We start from the raw sequence: 22,581 nt of genomic DNA, 5'->3' as shown, positions 1-22,581 counted from the left end.
ATTGACTTCCAAATTTCAACAGTAGAATGGGCTCCCTAAACTCACTGGTTATTTTGAAAAGATACAGATGCAATCCCAGACTTCACCAGTGTGACATTTTTTTTGTTTTTTGTGGTTTTGTGCTCACCATACATCTCACATGCTTTGCATTTTTATAATATAAACTGAAAGATACCTATGTTCAAACTCTCGATTTCCAAAACTTTCACAAATTACCAAGCTCCTTTTTCCTTTAATTTCCATATAATGTTTCTCATATATTTTCTTTTTTCCTGCCTTCAATAATTGCTTGTGCAACAATAAAATTAATATAAAACTATGTCTTTTAAATTCTAGTAAATTAATTCTTAATCTTCTACTATAGTTCTTAAATAGCTTACATTTCATCTACTGCTTACACTGTAAACCAATAAAACAGTTGAATTTAGGGCTTATTAAAGTGATTTCTTTGGTATATGACACAGCCTCATGGTAAGTCAGAACAGTTATTTTTCTTCCTTGAAAACGTGATTTTATTCTGTGTGGCATGTTGTGCTATTATGTTTAACATTTTTAGTTTTTTAAAAGTTGAATAGACAATATTTTCAAACAGAAAGAATTCCAAACTCAATTAAAATCTCACTGACTTAATTGACAGAAACAGACAAACCATTATTCCTCATAGGTACTCTGACTAAAGCAGCCCAGAGTCAAATGCAAACCTGTTAAAAATACACACCCTGAAACCTAGAGCTGGAGGTATGTGAAATTTGGAGGGTTCCAGATTTTTAATGTTCATTCAAATGTCATATTGGCAGTATAATCAACTGAGATCTCTTTTACAACGAAAATTGAAAATTTACTACAGAAAAGCAGTCCTGACTTGAAGATAAAATATATATTGGCAAAATACAGCATGATGAATCCCTTGGTTACAGTAAATACTTAATATTGGTGATTTCATTTTTGGCTTTATGCCTTTTTCCATATTTATTTTAAACATGAATTTTTTTTTTTTTAACAAACTCCCTATTACTTTTCAGTTATCTATGATGGTAAAGAATCAGATTTTTACACGGAAAAAAACTGGGCATCTGTTTGACAGAAATGAGTACTTCAAGTACGTAAGTAAATCATTAACAGAGCTGTTACACTCTAAGCAACAGCAATAACAAAGAAAAGATCTAGAATAAGCGTTTTGTATAAAGATTACATTTCACGACGTAATAAATAAATGCACTGATTTATACAACTTGTAAAAACCTTCTACTGATGGTTATGAGTAATACTGTCTATTACTGACTTTGCTGATATCAGCACTGCCTCGCATAGAGTTTCAAAAGGTAAAAGACTTGCCCCCAAAGCCACAAAATATACAAAGCTGGTTTGTTATTAAATACTTTGTCTGCCAGAAGTCCTACAAACTAAAATACATCTTGGCAGTTTGAATCACCAGCGTGACCAGTTTTTTGGTATAAAAAGATAAGAAAAATTTTAATATGAAAATTAATAAAACCAGTAAAAGGAGAAACCTGTTGTATAAATAGACATTTTAATGTAAAACTGAGACTTTCATTTCACTTAAGAGGAAGAAAAAATTCGATACAACTTACTTGAAGATTTGAAAATAATTATATTTTCCCAGCTCTAGATAAATATATTACTCCAATTTATTAGTCATCTTCAATATACAATATATAACTCACAAAACTGGGAATGTTACAACGCCAAAACCTTTCACAGCACTAGTTACCAGTTACCAGAACTGTAAGAAATCTTTAGCTACATATCAGCTTAATACTTAGAATATAGAAACAGATATGGCTAAGCAGTGGCAAACAATAGTGCAAACAGTAAGGACAACAAAATATATTTGTTTTCCTTTTTAGCTTGAATATCTAACTGCATTATCCTACTTCAGTGGCATTATCAACTGAGTATGAAACTTACGTTAATCCATTGAGAAAGTAACCCTATGTTCCTTTAGGTTTGATTAACTTGCTCTTGAAATGCAGTTCTATGAAATATCCAGACTATTCATAAATTCCTATACAATGAATAAATTGTAGCTAAGATGAAATATTTTATGTGGAGTTTTTATAACGTTTAAGTAGTGGCTTGGTTTCTATTTTTCCAACTAAAACTTGGAAGTACATACAAAATTAAGAGGGAGAGGATATAAATATATGTAAATAGAATCTTAATTACATAAAGGGAATTAACCTGTTCATCTATATTAGTAATATGGGGTTTTTCTTAAACATCGTTACTGAGTTTAAGGCAGCCTCAGTTACTCTGTTAAACTTCTTTTCCTGAAAATAACAGAAAGAAGTATACAAATAGGTACAGTCCAGCTGTCTTTTTATCTCTCCATTCTCTGTCACGATAAACCTTTACAGTTTTTTATTCTAAAGGAGATGTCTCTCAACAAAACTTGGAGGAAATAAAGAGGAAACAATAACAATAAAAATGAATGCTTTGTGTATTAGAAAAATCAATAATCATTGCCTCTTTAAAGTTTTGCTTGTTTCTTTAGAAGGCATCCTATTGCAAGGGCAACGTATTCCCCAACTGACACAGAGATTGCTATACAAGAGTCACTGGGGAGATGCCATAGCAGAGAGAAACAAGCCCCAGGCCCCATGGCACTTGGCGTGGGGCAGTGAGGGCAGAGGCATGGCAGCCAAGCTCTGGAAACCACTTGGGAAGCTATTCCATTGACCAATAATATTGAGGAATCTTCACTTCTTACTCTTTTCAGCTGATTTAAAGAACTGCCACTAATATCATCAATCTCTAAACCCACTGTTTCATCCAACTTGCATTTGAAAAATGCAAGATAAGTTCATTTTGGAAGGAGCGAGCAGGAGAGATCCTAGATGTCAAGGTTGAAAGATGTAATGTTTCTACAGCTTAATGAAAAGCGGTATCTTTAAAGAATTCATATCTATACAACAGAAAAGTCCACTATGTTGTCAACCCAGTGGGAGATAATAGGTAATTCATTTTAGAAATGATGTAGAGACGTTTCCACTCTAACTTTCTAAGTCATAGTTTTGCATGGGTATTTCCTTCCTCAATTCCTGTTACAAATAACTTCTATGGAGATTAAAGTAGTGGTCTCTTTATTCATTAAAATTAGCTAAAGAATATCTAGGCAATAATGTTTTGGTCAATTATATAACTATGTAAAAATTAAGTAAAGGCTTACTGACCATATGTCACACTCGGACAGATCTTATTATAGAATTAAATAATTTGTATTTTGAGGGTCAAGAATATATTATTTTTCAGGCACTATTTTAAGGAATTATTAACTATCTGAAAATCAGGATAAGTTAGCATAATAAGAAAGCCAGACTTTAGTCTAGCAAAACATGCCTTCTTTTAGGGTCTTAATGACACATTCACTTTACTTGTAATCATTTTGGGTCTCTCTCTTTTTTTTTTTTTTTTTGTATGCCTAATGATTCATTTAATGTGTGCATGCTGCTATGTGTCCTCAAGCATGAACTATGTCAATAGGATAATCTACTGATAAACGAAAGTGAGAAGTACAAGTTGTTGGAGATCAACCCGGTCTTCACTTATCTCAGTACATATTCTTCTGAAATGTTCCCTGTGACTTAAGTTGTGAACAAACGAGAACGTCACATGAGCAAATTCAGATTGTTAGTGACTTAGACGTGGGGTGAGGGGCTGGAGAGAGGCCAGTTGTGTTGGCCAATCTCCTGTGTGCCACCTTATCTACCAAAATATAACCAAAATATATACTGGGTAGGTAGGGCTCATCTAGAACCTGGATTAGGAATAAGGATTGAGAAGAAAACTCAGCTGGGTGATGAATGAGTTTCAGCTCATTTCTGGGACTAGTTGGAGAAGGGATAGGAAACACTGGGTTGGACAGCAAGCTATTCTGAGAAACTTCAAAGACCTCAGATCCCTCCTAGCTAGGAGGGAGAAAAATGCATCTAGGCCAGGGCTAATCACCCAACAAATCTTATTAAAAGGAAGATTTTGACTCAACAGGGCTGGAATGGATTCTGCATTTCTATAAGCTCCCAGGTGATACGGATGCTGCTGGTGCATGGACCACATTTTGAGTAGCAATGATGCAGAGCAGTGCTATCCAGTAGAATTTTTGCAGTGATGGAACTATTCAACATCTGTATTGTCTACTATGGCTACTGAGTGATTGAAATGCTGCTAGTGCAACTGAGAAACTAAATTTCTAATTAAATTAACTTTAAACAGCCACATGGAGCTAGTGGCTACAATGTAGGACAGCACAGATCTTAGACATTCAGGGATCACCTCTTCTCAGCCACAGCAATATATGTGATGGTCCTCAAATGATCTAATCCATCAATTCATTTAGATTAGTAACTTTCCTTTTATAAAATGCAAACTGTAAAATCAGTTTCTTTACATTGTTTTCTTCCTAACACTTGGCTAGATGACCCACAGTGGGTGCTAAGGTGGGGCAAGATAAAAGGAGTCCGTTTGTAGTGGGATAGTTGATGAGGAAAGGGTAGTACGTGGCAGTGAGAATTTGAGCAACCATCTCTATTGGGCACGTGGAAAAATGGGAAGCCAGGAAGTAAGCAAGAAACTCAGAAAGTGAGGTGGAGGGACAGATGGAAGAGAAAAATTGAGTACTCTGAAATTTTATTTGGGCCTGACCCTGTCCCTTTCTTGACAAGTAAGTTGTTCCTCAGGAAAACGAGCAGTGAAGGAAAATGAAAGGAAGTGGATGTGAGCTGTGATTCCCCTCCGGCCCTCCCAAATTATCTACACGCAGGAGAGTCTGGTGGGGAGGAAAGACGGCAATTACAGCTGGCAATCAGGCCCAGGCTTGAGCTTCTCACCTCAGCTTATGCATGGACCAAGGTGCAGAGGCCCCACCTGCACTCCCCAGAGCTGGGATCAGGCCACGTGGAGAAGCTCTTCCTATCTTTGCTGTAACCCCATCTGCCATGAGAAGCTGATTCCTCTGCGAGGCTGACAGTGGCCTCTGGAGGCTCTGAGGGCACCATCCTGGCAAACAGGCGTGAGTGATGTCCTCTGGGTCCTACATAGCTATGCACAGACAATGCATACAGTGAAAAATGTTCTTATTCAAAACCCATTTGCTGGAATATTCTAGCTAAGGATTCTGTTAACTGAGGTTCAACATATATAACGGATGTTACTCAAGAGTGAAAAAGCAACATCAAATACAGAATCTAATCATTTACATCTTACTCTTAAATTCTGAACATGGGATAACTAGATAATCTTTCCTATTGGCAAAGGAGAATTTGGGGAGAGTGAAAATCGGTAACGATTTTTGCATTAATTCATTCTTTTCTAGGATTTCTTGCCTCCTTGCCTCCACCTTTCCTTTTTTTTTTTTCTTTTTGTGGACGGGGATCCGCAATCTCAGAGAGTTCTGAGAACACAGGGAAGTGCTTGAAAGAGCAGGATACTTTGCAGGGTGAGGGACTCTAAAAGGGACTGGAAAGGAAGACCTTTGATTTCACAGGCGTGGATAACATTAAAATTAACTGAGTAGCTCTTTGCCCTTTTAAGCTACCTGATACAATTCGCTTTGGAAAATTTCCATTTATTCACAACTTAGGTAAAATATATAGTCAGACACACTTGGTCAGGAACCTGTCAAGTTTCATTTATTTTTCAGATGCCCAAATTTCGTGATTTTTACTAGAAAATACTCAAGTTATAAATAAGGATAAGCATCAAATATTTAAACCCTTTTGATATAATTAAATTATATGTCAGACAATAGCTCATTTTAAATGTTTTCCCATCGATATTTCCCTTTAAGCATCTGGAAAATAAATGTCTAGAAAACATCAGTGAGAGTATAGTTCAGATTATATGTACACAAGTGTGAATGTACATATAAATGTATATGTGCATATATGTATATCTTTTGAGCACCTACCTAGAAGGCTACTTTATGAAAATTGTTAACCACTGGGTCAGTACCCTGTTTACTTCTCTTATATAGAAGATTTTTAAACATTAGAATTAATTTTCTGGTATATAATGTCTAAAGAAAATTTATTTAAGGACATTTTTGTGACTTTTTGATATGTATGCCTTTGGCTTTCAAAGATTTTGATCATTGTAATGTTGACTCCTCATGCGCTAGACTGAAGTGTAGTGGTTTACAAAAAGGAAAATAATATCTACCTGATAGGATATAAGAATTAAGTGAGATAATAATAAATAGTGGTAAGCCCTTAAGAAAAAATTTAAATCTCTTTTGTTGGGAAGTTTGTGTCAGGAGTCCCTTTAGCCAGTGGACGAGTCTGGGTGGCCAATCAGTATACCAATCCCAGTTGAGACGTTGGGGAAATTCCTGGATGTCAACAGTCTGCTATATTATAGATGCAAACAGAGTATTAAATAATTATTTAATTGAAATGAAAAATTTAAAACAGAATGTGGGAATTTGGGTATGGAGAGCTATAATAAGTTTTGTTAGGCAACAGAACATATAATTTTATGAAAATATCCAGAGAATTTTCTTAATGTGCATACCTACTGTTTATGATAGGTTGGTATAAAACTGGCTTGCATAAGATATATATCATTTGTCGATTAGGGCACAGACACATGTTCACAAATTCTTAGATATAGAATATTTACGCAAAATTCCACATCAAAGAACAGAAAAGTGCCTTTAGCCAACCAAAAGGTACTTAGGTAGTAATAAATTAAATTCCATTAAAACTGACATTAAAGCTAAGTGTTACATATTAAATGTGACATGCAAGAAACAGAAAGACAATTCAGGCAGGAACATCGTGCATTAAGATTTGCATTCATTCATAGTATTTGAGGGGTTTTAACCATATTCTTTGACCACTGAGAGCTAGGAATCTGAGGTGATACCAATTCAAAACACCACTTAATTTACATCTTAGTCTTCTAGCCAGTGATTTTAAGTAAGAAGCCAATGCCTCCAATAATGAAACCCAAGAAATTTCAGCTACATATTGTTATGTGTTTGCATGGTAAGAACATTCCATCTGACCAGGTTAAAGGAAAGTAAACATTGTGCAATTCCACTTTTTGGACAATGCAATTGTCTCAGATTCCTCCCACCTTTTTACTAATATGAGCATATTTGAATGTGTCAGGTTTGCACAATAAGAAAATGGCTTTGTGGAATGTATTTTTTTGGCACAAAATATTTTCTAATACCTCAAATCAAAATTTTCACCCATATCAAGCCGTAGAGGTGCCTCAGTGGTGCTTACTTATCTAGGCAGAAAACTACAAGAACAGCCAATGGCTCCCAAGGACTTTGTATTAAGTAGCAATTACTTTCCTTCCAAGGAACAGCACCAATATGATTACACCTCAGACTGGGGGTGTGCTCCTTCCAAGCTCTTTAATTCCCTGGAGAATTCGCTTCATATGACCCACTTTCGGTATCCCCAGGTCCTAAAAATAAAAAAAAAAGGAAAAAAAGGTAGAAGGAAAGAAAAAAGAAAGAGGAAGAAGTTTACTGACAAGAGAAAAACTGAGGATTAATTATTTAACTAGCTAATAACACAGTTAGCATTCAGCTCATTCATTTTAGTTTACATTCAATGATTTAGGAAGTAAAAGTTAGAAAAGTAAGTTTATAAAACCAAAAAAACGCTGACATTAAAAAATTGCCGACCAGTAAAAAAATCACATCTTACACAACTCTTAAATGTAACATTCTCATAAGTTATACACAAGGGCAATTCTTTAAGAGTCAAAATTACTTCCTCTTTTTTCTTCTTCTTTTTTTTTTTGCTTTAAAAAACACAGGTCTGGGCTTCCCTGGTGGCGCAGTGGTTGAGAGTCCGCCTGCCGATGCAGGGGACGCGGGTTTGTGCCCCGGCCCGGGAGGATCCCACATGCCGCGGAGCAGCTGGGCCCGTGAACCATGGCCGCTGAGCCTGAGCGTCCGGAGCCTGTGCTCCGCAACGGGAGAGGCCACAACAGTGAGAGGCCCGCGTACCGAAATAAAAACCCAAAAAAACACAGGTCCTTTTGTGATCTCTGAAAGAAGTGCCATGTGACACCAGGGTATCCACAATTAGTCTTAAAACAGCTATACATTTCCTTGCTAAAATATTAAACTTACAAGTGAGGCCTGATCCTCAGGGAAGACTCCAGTGCCCATGACCTAAATGTGGAATCCAAATGCATTTGAACTTGCATTTAGAGCCTTTGATTTGAGTGAAATATTTAAATATTCCTTATACTTTGTAATGTATAAGTATAAACAATTACATAAACATTGGTATGTATCTGTGGGTTGATGCTTTTCCTCAAAACACTTTTGACTCCTTCCCCTCAGAATTCTTGTTTCTTAAAGGACTATCTTCCTAAAAAAGAACCAAGGAGCCAATGTTTAGTTTTCAGAAATGAATGGTGATTTCAGAGTGTGCAGCACAGAGCAGGAGCTTGGCGAACAAATACCTGTTGCAGTGATAAATGAGACCCATCCAAGATAGCCATAGTATGCGCTGTCTGAACAACTAAAAGAGATGGTGAAGGCCTCCCTATAGCTTCTTTAAGCGTAATGGGCATAATCAATTTGTGTGAAGTCAGACAACTTCTTCACAGAACAAAGAGTGTGAAATATTTGAAAACTAGGAAAAAGATGACTTTCAAAGCAGCCTAGAAAATATAAGGTACCACAAGATTATTTGTCTGAGAAGATACACGCACACACGCGCGCGCGCTCTCTCTCCCATATAGTTTATGATCTCCTTGAATTCTATAGCAGCAACGCTACTGATGATTCTGAATCCTTCTGGAAAATACTCCTTCCACAGCCAGTGCTCTTTCTGAGCTTGAGATAATGTCAGGGTAACATTTTTACAATATTTAACTGACCCTGAAAAATATTTGCTCATATGATACCAGGTCATCCGCAATTAGTCTTTAAGGCAACTATACATTTCCTGAGTGTGTGCTAAAACAGCAAACTTGAAAGCAAGGCCAAACCCTACAGGAAGATAGAAAGGCAGATGCATTTAGATTCTTTGATTTGAGTGGCATATTTTAATGTTCTTTATACTTTGTGATAACATAGTTATCTGATTAAGAAATATCTTTAATATTAAATATTTTATTTTAGGCCATGTGCCCACTGTATTCTCAAGAATAAAAACTTCTTTGAGAGATGCAGACTCTACCCAGAATTATTATTTTGGTGTCTCGAGATGAATGTTTTCCCTAGAGTTACACTAACTTCTTAGCTATATTTTCTTTAGTTTGAGTTCAATACATTCACATCTTCTAGGAGTTAGGCTGTGATAAAGTTATGCCATGATGTTATGTATTTATTTTTATCATATTCTTTAGTGTTGATTTTTTCTTTCTTTGGATGAATAGCTTTAACTTTGCAGAGGCATGCTTTGTAGATACTGTTATCCTTCTACGCACACATATACAACTTTCCAAATGGAGAAAACAAAAAACCAAACAAACAAAACCCCTGTGTCTTTACCATTTGCTTTGTTACCCCTCACTTTTTCCTTCTGCCTTCTAGGAGGTAAAATAATGCAATCAGTTTATTTGTCTGTTAAAACACATTAGCGACAGTTCCCCTTTCCCACCTTTAGACTGTCACATTGCTACCTCTAGTTGTTTTGATGATAGGGAAGTAACACCTGAGCCAAGATCTGAGCAGAGTTAGCCAGGTGACGGGGAGGGGGGGAAGCATACCATAGGAGGGTACACCCTTAAGGTGAGAGAGGTCAGTATTTTTAAACAAATGAAATAGGGCCAGGGTGGAAGGGTATATAGCCCAGCAAGGGCCAGTATTCCATAGCAGGTTGACTATATAGGCAGACCTTGTAGGCCTCCCATAGATGCGAGTCTTTATTCTAACTGAAATGGGAAGCCACTAAAAGGTTTTAAGCAGAAAAGTGATACACCTGATGTTAAAATGTCACTGTGCAATGTGGATAATGGACGAGAGAGGGCACGAGTAGCAATGCGAGGGCCAGTTAGGAAGCTACTGACCTTACACAGGCAAGAGGAAGGACTGTGGAAAGGAGAAAGAGAAATGTATGGAGATTAAAGTCAAACTTTGTGATGGGTTTAATGAGTTAGGGGGGAAACGATAAGAAAAAGGAAGGTGTTAAATACGACCTTGGGTTTCTCTAGCTCACATCCCTGAGTTGCTAAGATGTAGAGCACTGGAGAAGGGGCAGAATGGGAGTAGGACAGGAGAGTAGAAGTTTGGTGTGGACACGTTAAGATTGAAATCCTGTGTGATGGCCAAGTAGCAAGTAGAGTTGGTGATATGATCCTAAAGTTTACAAATGAGGTCACAACCTTGTGAACCACTGATATATTCAGACAGTATTCGAAGCAATGGGAATGGACAAGATTACCTAGGGAGTAGGTAACCCTTCACCAACATTAAGAGACTTTCCTCTGAAAGGTCTGCTCCCCCGTACAGCTATAACCGCAGAGCACAAGGAGAGCTCGTTCTCTAGCTCGGTTTTGTTCCACTGAAGGCCCTTTCTGTAAAATTACTTTCCTTTCCCATTGCCCCACACCCTGTTTTAGAACCAAAAGAGTTAAAATGGACTATGTCAATAAAACTTCTAAAAGAAGTTTTAAAGGAAAGAATGTAATTTGCATAAAAAATACAAACAACAAAAAAGTCTCATGAAAAACTAAATAGAAATTTTACTAACATAATTCTTAATCAGCAGCTCCTTTGTACTCTTATTTTTTTTCCAGCCAGGTCCTATCAGTCTAACTTTGACTTTTCTGTGTGAGCTTTGTTTTTTCACTCTGCAAATAACTGCTTCACTCACTGTGTGTGTATGTTTATATATGTTTGTATGTACATATATGTAACATATACATGTCTATTTATATACACACACAGCCTTTTCCTTGAACATATGACTATTCACGGCAAATGGAATGCAAGCTTCTAGAGGGCAGATGCCACCTAGAGAAGCTGGCATAATATATTAATCAGTAGCTAGTCAATAAATATTGCTGCCTGCCAAGGATATCAGAAGCTACACAAATATGTTCCATGGAATGATCCTCTACATTTATTTTTTGGTGTATTCAAGTGTTGAAGTCAATTTTTACTTTATGAATTATAACACTATATATTTTGCTATGTTCCAGATTTGGGACTCTCAACTAAGATGATCAGTTAATCTATTATTTTATTATTATTCTGGCTAAAAATGTTTAGGTATAAGTGGTGTCTACTTTGGATGTGCTAAAACTTTATGACCCTGCTTTATAAAAATCTATACTTTAGGTTACCCATCACGGGGTCAAAGATCTCTGCTAACGTATTTGTAGATAAAGGCACAACCGTTCAGGAATTTATTAGGAATTTACTGTCTCATAATTCTACGCATTGTAGAACCTGGTCTACAGGAAAGGAATCAATCCAACAAATGTTGAAGGCTTTGTCACTTGCTTATGAATCAGTCTTGGAATTTTTAAATGGCAGCGTGGGGTAAGAAAATATAACATTACAAAATCCTACTTCTAACCCTGGGACAGAATATGCTTCTTTGGCCATTTCTACGGTCGCGTCTCCACCCAAAGGATAAAAAGGAATTTGCTGCAGACCATGAATTAATACTTTTTATTCCCTGTCATAAAAGACAAATAGGCTTTGGGCTGCCTTCTAGCAAAAACAAGGCATAATTTTTACTTCATTTACTAAAGAAAATAATAAATTTATTTTTGAGAAGAATACAATTTTAATAATAAGTCGTGGAAAGGAGATTTGAATTTGTCTAGTTGTTCACGTGACCTCTGAAAGCTCAATTTTGAAACACAACCAAATCATAGGATTCCAAGTAGCCACTGCTGTAAGTCTCCCATCTAGTTCCATATATTAGAAAGGCTTTGTTATTGGTATTTTGAATTAGTTTTTAGTTGTTAACCTTTATTAGATATTTTCAGCAACAAATATCACCTTTCACGTTGATCCAAAAAAATGAGCTGATGGAAATATGATCCATTTGGAAATATTAGCACAGGAACAGCCATACCAATGGATGCAGAGAAAACTTACTAAGTTCATGCTAAGCTTTAGCTATAACAGTCAATGATTTTGACAGAAAAATATTGCTGACATTCTTGTTTCAAAATGCATACCAGGAACTCAGACCACAGGACAATGCATATTAGATTACTGCATGTTTGCATAACATAAGCCAAGCTATAAGCACAGAACAGAACAGCACAGGAGAAAGGAGTCTGTTTTGCAAGAAAAATTTTAAGAGCAGAAGTAGCACAAAGGAAATACCTTAAGATCTCGCCTTTCCAGATGCAAGAGTTCAGCCCCTCTGATGTCATGACGGATGAAGATTTCTTTGTACTCTCCCAAATTGAGCAGATCCAGCCAAGCAGCAACTTCCTCTGTGCCCCATTTCTGAACTACCAAAGTTAAGAGCAAAACCCCCTTAATTTCTACATGCTCAATGCATTACAAAGCACAGGTTGGCCAAAGAAGATGCGAAACAGAGTACAGCGGCAGTGCTGGCAAAGGGAAAGGTTCAAGGTATTGTCTCAACAAAACTGCAATTCCACTTTTTCCCATGCAAGTTTCAGACTATCAGTCAACACAAGGATCTGACTCTACAAGGACATTCACTGCTGCGCACCTGTGCCTTTCTCTTTAGCTCAATTTCCTCCTTAAAGCCATGCAAACTGCACAGTATGTATAAAAAATGTATTTCTCATGATTAGGATCAGTAGTACAAGGTCTAAATAAGCTCTGATGATTTCCTTAAGGACCATATATGAAACTTATTATAGTTTAATTAGCTACAAATGCTAATTAAAATTTAAAATCTGACACAGGGTACAATTTTACACAGATTTCTGCTTCAGGTCTTGCTGATTTCAAGTACTGCCTTTATTGGTTTTGATGATTACCATTATTGATAATTATAGCAATAAATGTATTGTTAAATCAATTTAATGTCATCTAAAAACTGTCAACACCGCTTTCTAAGATTAGTTGGGTTGTTATTTTACAGTATGTACAATCACTCTTTTATACATTTTACCCAACATTGATTAGCTTAATGAAAGTCTCCTTGTTTGCCACATTTGGTTTTAAAATGCCCTTCAATAGCTGCTTTACGACTGTCAAAAATAAGGTTATGTATCACTTTTCAAAATGAGATGGCTAACTCAGAAGAGTTACAAAATGATTTGATTATGAAAGGCACCTACCATCATATACACAGAACTTGAAGGTCTTTAGCAGGAGTACAGCATTAAATTTAATCTCTAAGGAAAGGTGGAAAGGGAACTTGAAAGAATACCCAAGAGAGAGTTTAATCTTTGCTTGAGAATACAAGTGTCACAGTGGACTGTCATTACTGAGGGGCTGAAATGGCATCGTAAGTCCTTAAAAGAGAAGGAAGAGAATATATAACTTGAGGTGGAAAATATATCTAGCAAGTTAAAGGAGTAAACGAAAGTTTCTACGTTCCATTTATCAAAATGATATAGATTTTGCACAGTGAAGAAGGAAAACGAGTTACAAGCCTTGAATTACTGTTAGCAAGACGAAGACCCATCTAACAGACATGCTGACATTCACTCAGCAAAGTAGAAGCAAATCGGCAACCACCTTGTTAACTGCATGACTAGACTCCTACTTTGGATTTATTTTTGGTGTGATATGACTTTTTTATTATGGTAAAGTGAACATAAAATGAAATTCACCATTTTAACCATTTTATAGCGTACAGTTCAGTGGTATTTAGTACATTCATAACATGTTGCAATAATCACCACTCTCTAGTCTCAGATCACTTTCATCCCCTCGGTGATAGCACCTCAATACGTTATTTTTTTCATAATGTTATCCTTTCCCTTCCCGTGTGGATCACCTACCAGCCTGTGAACTTGTCTTCTGCTTCTGAACCTTTTCCTTTTTGAATTTGGGCGCAATACGAAATACTGTGCTTCTGCTGTTTCTCTTGCTGCAATCCATGGGGGGCTCCTGTTCGAGTCGAGCAAGAAGAGAATTTTCTCAGGATATTAAGAGAAGAAAACCCCGCTCTGATAGCACAGATAACATAGATGTAAGTTATCCACACGAAATAGTGTTGAAGTGATAACTTCTTCCCCAAAAGTTCATGATGTTACGTACTCCTGAAAAGGTACCGATTCCCATAAGATGCCTTTGTTCACATAAAAGCTTTTTCTCGTTGGTTCAAGAAAAGTGCATCTGAAAGTAGTCTCCCCTGACCTGTGGTTTCCCTTTCCGCGGTTTCTGTTGCCTGCGGTCAACCACGGTCTGAAAATACTACATGGAAAATTCCAGAAATAAACAATTCATAAATTTTAAGTTGTGCACCGTTCTGAGTAGTATGATGAAATCGTGAGCCATCCTGATCTATCCCGTGTGGGATGTGAATTATCCCTTTGTCCAGCGTATCCCATCTGTTGGTCACTTAGTAGCCATCTGAGTTATCAGATCAACTGTCGTGGTAGCACAGCGCTTGTGTTCCAGTCACACTTATTTTACTTAATAAGGGCCCCGAGGCACAAGAGTAGTGAAGCTGGCAATTCAGATATGCCAAAAAGGAGCTGTAAAATTGCTTCCTTTAATGAAAAGCTGAAAGTTCTCAACTTAATAAGGGAAGAGAAAAATCGTATGCTGAGCTTGCTAAGACCTACAGTAAGAACGAATCTTCTGTCTGTGAAATTGTGAAGAAGGAGAAAGAAATTCATGCTAGTTTTGCTGTTGCATCTCAAACTGCAAAGGTTATAGCCACAGTGCATGAGAAGTGCTTAGCTGATATGGAAAAGGCATTGCATTTGTACAATAAGATATTTTGAGAGAGAGAGAGACCACATTCACATAACTTTTATTACAGTATAGTTATAATTGTTCTATTTTATTATTCGTTACTGTTGTTCATCTCTTACTGTGCCTAATTTATAAATTAAACTTTATCTTAGATACGTATGTATAGGGAAAAACATAGTATATATAGGGTTCAGTACTCCTCTGAGGTCCACTGGGGGTCTTGGAACGTACTTCCTGCAGATAAGGGAGGACGACTATATTCAAAATGTATTTTCCCCTGAACAACTCTTTTTCAAAGGATGCATTCAAATTCTATTGTCACAAAGCGTACACATTTATAAAGAAACATGACAAATTTTACATACCTCATCCTCATTTGGGTGTAAGATATAATAAAGCCAAGGGATCTCTGTTAATTTCTGTAGCTCCACCTCCACGGAATGCAAGGCATTGGATACCCGCTCTTCATGTGGAGATTCCAACTGCTATTTGACCAGCAGATTAAAAACAAAATAAGACAAGCCTCAGTGACCAACCTCAAATAGAATAAATTATTTTACTGACACTGAACATCCTCATCTCTTATCAGACAAGGCTAGACTGTTGCTGGTTTTAATAAAAAAGAATATGGAAAAAAGAACAAATTATTTTATACTGAGTTCAGTTAAGCAAATCTGAATAGATTTATTCCTTACTTCCCAAAGATGATATAAGTAGCTAGTGTGACTTTAATAATTTCACAGAGAAAAGTATTACTTATGGTGATGTTTTTTCTATGTAAATCCAACCCTCCTCCCTTCCTATCCATGCATCCATCCGCCCATTCTGCCGGCTTGCACTAGGGAGTAATCCCATTAATCTACTTCTTTGTGACAAAAATCATTCTGATTTACATAGGTCGCTGTGTGAACAAAAAATAATATTTTAAATTGGTCAAAAATATGTCATATAATAAGAACTGCCTGGCACAAAAATCCTCTGGATAATGAAAATAACAGGTTAAAAAAAGACCCACGGATCTCAGAAAAATTTGTGACAAAAAGTTGTTGTACAAATCAGGGCAAAGCAAAAAGCTAAATGGCTTGTAACCTGGAAGAGGGCTAGCAAACTTTAAAGAGAATTTAACTGGTCACCTATTATCCACCCATTTGAAGCAGTTATTAAAAGTCACTTACAAATTCAGTAAATGAATAAAGGTGAAACAAACACTGTTAGGTGCAGAATTGAAAGGGAGGTGACTGAATTCTAGTCCTGGCCTTTTTACTAACTATGCAACCAAGGGAAGATGAACTGATTTCAGGGGTCTTAAGTTTCCTTCTCAATAAATAGTAGAAAGCGACTACACACTTTCTAAGATCTCTTCCAGCTAATCAATACTTTTATAAACTACTTTAAAATTGTAGAGTACCTACATATAGGTTCACAGAATTTTAAGCTGAAATTTCAGAGAGAATATTACTGTTATTTATTAGGGACATTATTTTTCCCCCTCTGTTATTCAAGGGATCTAGCATTTCTAGAAGTTAATAAAATTATGGAGATTTTCCACCAGGTCAAATAAAATTTACCACTTTCCTTTAATCTAAGAATATATGTCTTACAAAATTGATAAAATGGTTATTGCATATTCGTTCTACAAGCAAAATGAAGAATATAACTTAGCTGCTCTCAAACACGACTGACTATTTTGATATCAATATTGCCAAATATTAAAAAAAAATTCAAACCAAACATCCATATTTGACAATGACAGAAGAGTTAAAAGTGGAGGGGAATCCTTATATATTAACATAATATAATTGATTAATATTAACCAAGTAACATTTAATGGGTACTTTCAGTGTAGAGAGCTAAAATACAGAGTAAGTTATGCTTTTAGTTCTCGTCAATCAGAAATTATCTTAAATGTATTTCAAATAACATGAAAAAAATACATGTCCTTCATCCAATAATTGGGACCAAGGTCACAGCTCACTGGCTTTCCTATAGGACTAATTTTAGAAGAGCAGCAAGAATTCAGGTGAATAATAGAAGTGCCAAGAATAGCCAAGAAGATTTTCCCATTGGTTTTATCAGAAGAGATATTCAATGTTTCTTCCTAAAAATTTCTCTTCACGACCATAGCAGAGGCAGCCACCTCTGGCCCCAAGGAAGTTATACTTGAGTTTCCCTCGGAGATGGGTAAAACCAATGGACTTCATGCAGCCTTTAAGCTTCTCTTCTAAGAGCAAAGGATGCTCCAAGGGTGATACATTTTACTCTGGACTCCAGTCAAGCAGATATTCCAACCAATCACTTACAGTTGGCTAGGCTATGGAACACACCTCTCATTCTTCCACTGTGCCAGATACTATGACTTTTATTCTCACTTTTATTTAGATGTATAAATTTTCCCAAGAAACAGATAAAATTACAGTAAAGGGAAATGTTTTCAGATCATCACCTATCAATTAATCAAAATTGTTACAAGGAAGAAAACAATAGCTAATGTATCAGGCCTTCTACAGTGACAACAGCATGTGTGAATAACCTACAATGGAACACTAGGTGGCGAAAAGACCCAACGTACTAGAACATTTCAAGGGTGAGGGAAGAAAGGCTGATTAGTAAAGGACTGTGGGCAAACCAGACAGAAAATCTATGGATTCCTAGCACTTAGGCCTGAGGTCCATGAACTTGCGGTCTGATTCAGACTTGGCTGCAACTTGATTTCCAACACCAATCTTGAGTTAACCTACGAAGAGGTTTAGTTCTTGAAATTTAGTTCTTGAAACACGGAATCTAGAAAGCATCATCTAAGCAAATCTAGAAAATAACAATCATATTTCAAATGTTAATTCCGGGAACACAACTCATGACTTCCTCTACTTTTCTGCATTAATGGGTTAATGAGTCCCTAGGGAATGTCTACCACTCTCTGTAAAGTTCAAGATTCTCAAAGCTGACTGGGGGGAACCTATGTATGCATATGGCTGATTCACTTCGTTGTACAACAGAAACTAACACAGTATTGTGAAGCAATTATACTCCAATAAGGATCTATTAAAAAAAAAAAAAAAAAACCACGATGAGGGGAAATCTCTACTCCTGTTAGCCTAAAGTGTAACTCCCAGGTGTAGCCATAGATTTTCTTGAAGGCAAAAGCTAGGTAAAAAGGAAGCTCTAGGGATGGAGGCCGGAGGCTGCTTGTGCATTAGAATCTGATGAATGCATGCTCCCTAATGAACACAAGAACCATACATTTATCATCATTCTGATGTTATCCACCATTTCTTTTCCTTACCAAAGGAACCCTGCCAACTAGTAAAGACTCTGTTTCATTATACAGGGCCTTCACATTGATGGCTATTTCAGTGGCAGTGTCTCTCGTAAGACTCTAGGAAAAAAAAAAAACAACACAACATCAAAGACAAGTAGTTCTGTATTAAACTGGGATTCAATCATCGGCGAGTACTTTACACTTTACTCTTCCGATTTAAATTCACATCGCAAATACTTTAAAAAGTCTACCAAAATTCTATGGTAATTGCAAAATTTCACACTCACATTCCTTAGCATGACTACCTCTTCTAATTCTGTGAGCACAGAGCCAGAAGAATGCACTGACTATAGTGAATACACCCAGGACCACATCTCCTACACACGAACATGTATATGCTGGCGACAACAGACACATATTCCCACAAGAATTAAGTCAAAGAAAATTATGTCTTAAAAGGGACATTATCTGATCATAATTAATTCTATCCATTGAGTATTACTCTCCATAGTTCCAACCGGATTGATTTTTAGATTTTAATAATCTTGAGGACTCACACTTATTTGTATAATAACTTAGGTAAATCAACTGAATAACTGAAAGGGTAAAAATAATGTTACCAGTTTTCTCTAGGCCATACATCACATTTCATCACATTTATATTCTATCCACTCTATTGTTAACTTCTACATTAGAAAATTAACTAAATTTACTGATTTAGTAAAACAAAATGGAGAATAATTTCAGTGGACAACCTCAAAAATGCATGAACAGCTCTAGTTAAATGCATGATATCTAGGCTTGCCCTATATGAAGGTGCAGGGGAGAAGGTAAGAAAGAGGAATGGTAGTACTTAAAAAGAGAAGGAGCACAAGGAAGATGGGAAGGTGACAAGTGATGGAAAGTGAAATAGAAAAAAAGGAAGCAAATTAAAGAGCAGGAATGGAAACACAGCAGAAAAGGAAAATAAAGAAAAACCTGGCCACAAGTGAATGATAAGCTTCTGGCTGAGATGTGTATAGACTAGTATTATGTTCTTTCAAAGGATGTGGCACATTTTGTATCAAGCTACATGTGGAACACCAAAAAATCTGCGGAATGGGCATTTACCATTGGCTCCTCACCTCTGGGAAGCGTGGGTTGGCTTTGTTCAGTGCGTGGGAGCATGCATTCACTGCGTGCGCCAGCTCTTGCTCCAAAAGACAGTGGATGGTGGCTGCATCACAAATCCTGAAAGCAAAAACGCGGCAAATGGGCTTCCCTGGTGGCGCAGTGGTTGAGAGTCCGCCTGCCGATGCAGGGGACGCGGGTTTGTGCCCCGGTCCGGGAGGATCCCACATGCCGCGGAGTGGCTGGGCCCGTGAGCCATGGCCGCTGAGCCTGCGCGTCCGCAGCCTGTGCTCCGCAACGGGAGAGGCCACAGCAGTGAGAGGCCCGCGTACCGCAAAAAAAAAAAAAAATTAAAAAAAGGTCATGAAAGGAAATTTATTTAATAACTGCTCGATTATGAATGGCATGGGGGTAGATTTACAAAATTCAAACCCTACTGCAACAAAAAATACTAACCCCAAATCTTTTATATAAAAAAAGTTAGACCTAGAATCAGAGATAAGCATATTGAGGTGTTATTTGGAAGAAGAGGGCATAGTAACATTTCATTTTGCTGTATCACTGGAAAGTTGACAGGGGTCCCAAATGTAGAGCGTAGACACATCTTTTATTCACTGAAACTTCAACCAGGCACAAATACAACAGATTAGGGGAAAAACATTGCCACGTATATCTTCTATATGCTAAGTGCTTTATATTCATTATCTAATTTAATATTCACAACTTAAAAGGTAGCTGTGGTTACCTTTCTCCACTTTATAGATGAAGACATTGAGGCTCAGAAAGATTTAGTATGTGATACTAAATCACATACTAAATCACGTACAGTGATAGAGCCAGGATTTGAATCTACGTCTATCCAACGCCAAAGCCTGTAGTGCCACTGTCCTTTGGAATATAAACCTTCAAGAACAGTCCTAGAATGACACGATTCTGGAGGCAATGAGGCCAAGAAGAAAAAGGAGGAGAGAGACTTCCAGGTGGTCCAATGGTAAAGAATTCGCCTCCCAATGCAGGGGACACGGGTTCGATCCCTGGTTGGGGAACTAAGATCCCACATGCCACGGGGCAACTAAGCCCGCGTGCCACAACTACTGAGCTCGGGAGCCTCAATGAGAGAGCCCATGTGCTGCAAACTACAGAGCCCATGAGCCACAACTAGAGAGAGAAAAAAAAATCCCGCATGCCACAACTAGAGAGAAGCCTAAGCGCCACAATGAAGAGCCCGTGCGCTGCAACTAAGACCTGACACAGCCAAAAAAAATAAAAAGGAGGAGAAGTCCTACTGATTGCTAGAAAATGATGTAAGCTTTATAGGTGACAAGAAGGTAAGACTATCCTCATCCTTTTGCTTCTAACATCTTCAAGGAAAATGGTCTTCAATCTGGAAAGGGAAGAACAAAAGAAGAGACAGAAGCCCCACATGGCTGAATCAAGAGTTTAATTCTTAAGGATCATACGTTGATATCCAAGGCACAAAGGAACTTGCAAATGTCACCTAAGCATCCTTACCAATAACGTTGAGAAATCATGAAGAAGAGGTTATTAATAAGAAGAACAGAGATAGATAAATGTTATTCTAATTTTCAAAGAAAAAGAAAGTTGTAAATCAACTTCAGATTAACATTTTCAACTGCTAACTGAATCTCCTCCTAGGTATTTCTAATGTAACTAAAATTCTGTAAGTCCAATATGGAACCCATCATTTTCCCTCTCAAAATCTGTTCCTCTTCCTGAATACTATGGCTTCATCAAAGGCAACTTAGTCTAACCAGCCATTCACTAGAAACCTTAGGATCATCCTGAACATGCCTGTGTACCAACTTTAGACCCTAACCTATCTTAAATCCGTCTTCTCCTTCCCACCTCTACTGCCTCAGTCCATTGTTTCCTAACAGGACCATTCTGACAGGGTTCACCCTTGCCCCAGCTTTGCTGTTCTGTGAACAGTGCTTCACATTGCTTCCAGAAACATCCTGATAAAGATCTGCGTCCCGCCCCACCGCTGCTCAACTCTCTGTCCACATTCTCCACACTCTCAAATATACCACGTTAACATTTCAGTCACTCCAAACACCCTGAGATTTCCTACAAGTACCATGCACTCACACTCCTCTGGGTTTTATTACCCAGGCTGGCTCCCATTCTTAGATTACTCCTTCTCTTATTCTTTCAAGACTAGGCTGAGAAGTCACTTCCTCCAGGCAGGCCTCCCTCACTGCCTCTGGCCTCCTCTGGGCATCCACAGTGCCCACTGTGTGACCTGTGACAGATCTTTGCCCACACGTCTCCCTCCTACTACTCTGCCAGCAAATTATGAAGAGGGACTGCAGTCATCGTGGCATCCCAGTGCCTAATATGATGGTTGGCACACAGAAGAGGCTCAAAATTATTTGATGAATATTGAATGAATATATTGTGAAAATTAATGAGTGATCCTGATTTTCATCATTTGCAAAATTTATAAAGAGATATGGGGAATCAAACTAGGTAGACCAAAAGCAAATCTGGTCAACCTTCACTATTTTTCCTTTCTTAAATTTACTTATTTATTTTTGGCTGCATTGGGTCTTCATTGCTGTGTGTGGGCTTTCTCTAGTTGTGGCGAGCAGGGGCTACTCTTCATTGCGGTGCGTGGGCTTCTCATTGTGGTGGCTTCTCTTGTTGCAGAGCATGGGCTCTAGGCGTGACGGCTTCAGTAGGTGTGGCACGTGGGCTCAATAGTTGTGGCATGCGGGCTCAGTAGTTGTGGCTCATGGACTTAGTTGCTCTGTGGCATCTTCCTGGACCAGAGCTCGAACCTGCATCCCCTGCATCGGCAGGCGGGTTCTTAAAACCACTGCACCACCAGGGAAGCCCCTTTCCTTCTTTTCTATTTCAACATTTTGATCAGTGACCAGGTGAAGGTGTGGGAAAAATATAAGAGTGACTATGCTCAGAACACTGAATACACCAGACATGCTGTGGTAATAAGCACTTCACATGGTGGGTCTCACTTAACCTTCATAGCGACCTGGTCAGGCAGCTTGTATCCCCATTTGGTAGATAAGATTTAGGTGAGGAGGAGATAAGAAACTTGCCCACCGTCCCTCCTCCCCCCTGAAGTCTGCCCCTGGTCATAGTGATTTTTAGCCGTTTTGCATTCACAGAACTTATTATTTTTATCTTCTCTTTCTGTCTCCTAAAATTAATTTCTGTGGTCTCACAAACTCTGTGATACATCTGCCAGAAACTGATTCTTGGACTCTTCCCACGTTCACCCCCTGACTTTTTTTGGGTTTTTTTTGCATGGTTAATGTTTGCATTTCCTTCTACCTCCCATAAACACTTAGTAATTATGAGGCACCATATAAGTGAGTAGTATAAAGATTATGTGTAAAATGGGGAAATAATAATGGAAGGG

The 22,581-nt window shown here is 37.7% G+C and overlaps 1 protein-coding gene across 3 annotated transcripts in view; it reads right to left on the bottom strand.

Moving 5' to 3' along the window:
* Nucleotides 1-6,722: 6,722 nt before the first annotated feature.
* DGKH (diacylglycerol kinase eta) overlaps nucleotides 6,723-22,581 on the bottom strand; it is a 164,362-nt gene continuing 148,503 nt past the window's right edge. For 2 of the 3 annotated variants that reach the window (XM_024755605.1, XM_024755606.1), the window contains 5 exons: nucleotides 19,193-19,298; nucleotides 18,093-18,185; nucleotides 15,175-15,294; nucleotides 13,888-13,996; nucleotides 6,723-7,437 (listed from right to left, as the gene is read on the bottom strand). In XM_024755605.1, coding sequence (XP_024611373.1) covers nucleotides 7,385-7,437; nucleotides 13,888-13,996; nucleotides 15,175-15,294; nucleotides 18,093-18,185; nucleotides 19,193-19,298 — 481 coding nt within the window. In that variant the 3' untranslated portion in view covers nucleotides 6,723-7,384. Of the gene's footprint in view, nucleotides 7,438-12,283; nucleotides 12,415-13,887; nucleotides 13,997-15,174; nucleotides 15,295-18,092; nucleotides 18,186-19,192; nucleotides 19,299-22,581 lie in introns of all 3 variants that reach the window. The other variant, XM_024755604.1, reaches the window with a different exon arrangement.

This window comes from Neophocaena asiaeorientalis, unplaced genomic scaffold, assembly GCF_003031525.2.
Source record: "Neophocaena asiaeorientalis asiaeorientalis breed wild unplaced genomic scaffold, Neophocaena_asiaeorientalis_V1.1 scaffold59, whole genome shotgun sequence".
Classification (NCBI taxonomy): Eukaryota; Metazoa; Chordata; class Mammalia; order Artiodactyla; family Phocoenidae; genus Neophocaena; species Neophocaena asiaeorientalis.
This window is presented reverse-complemented; position numbering and strand designations above follow the sequence as displayed.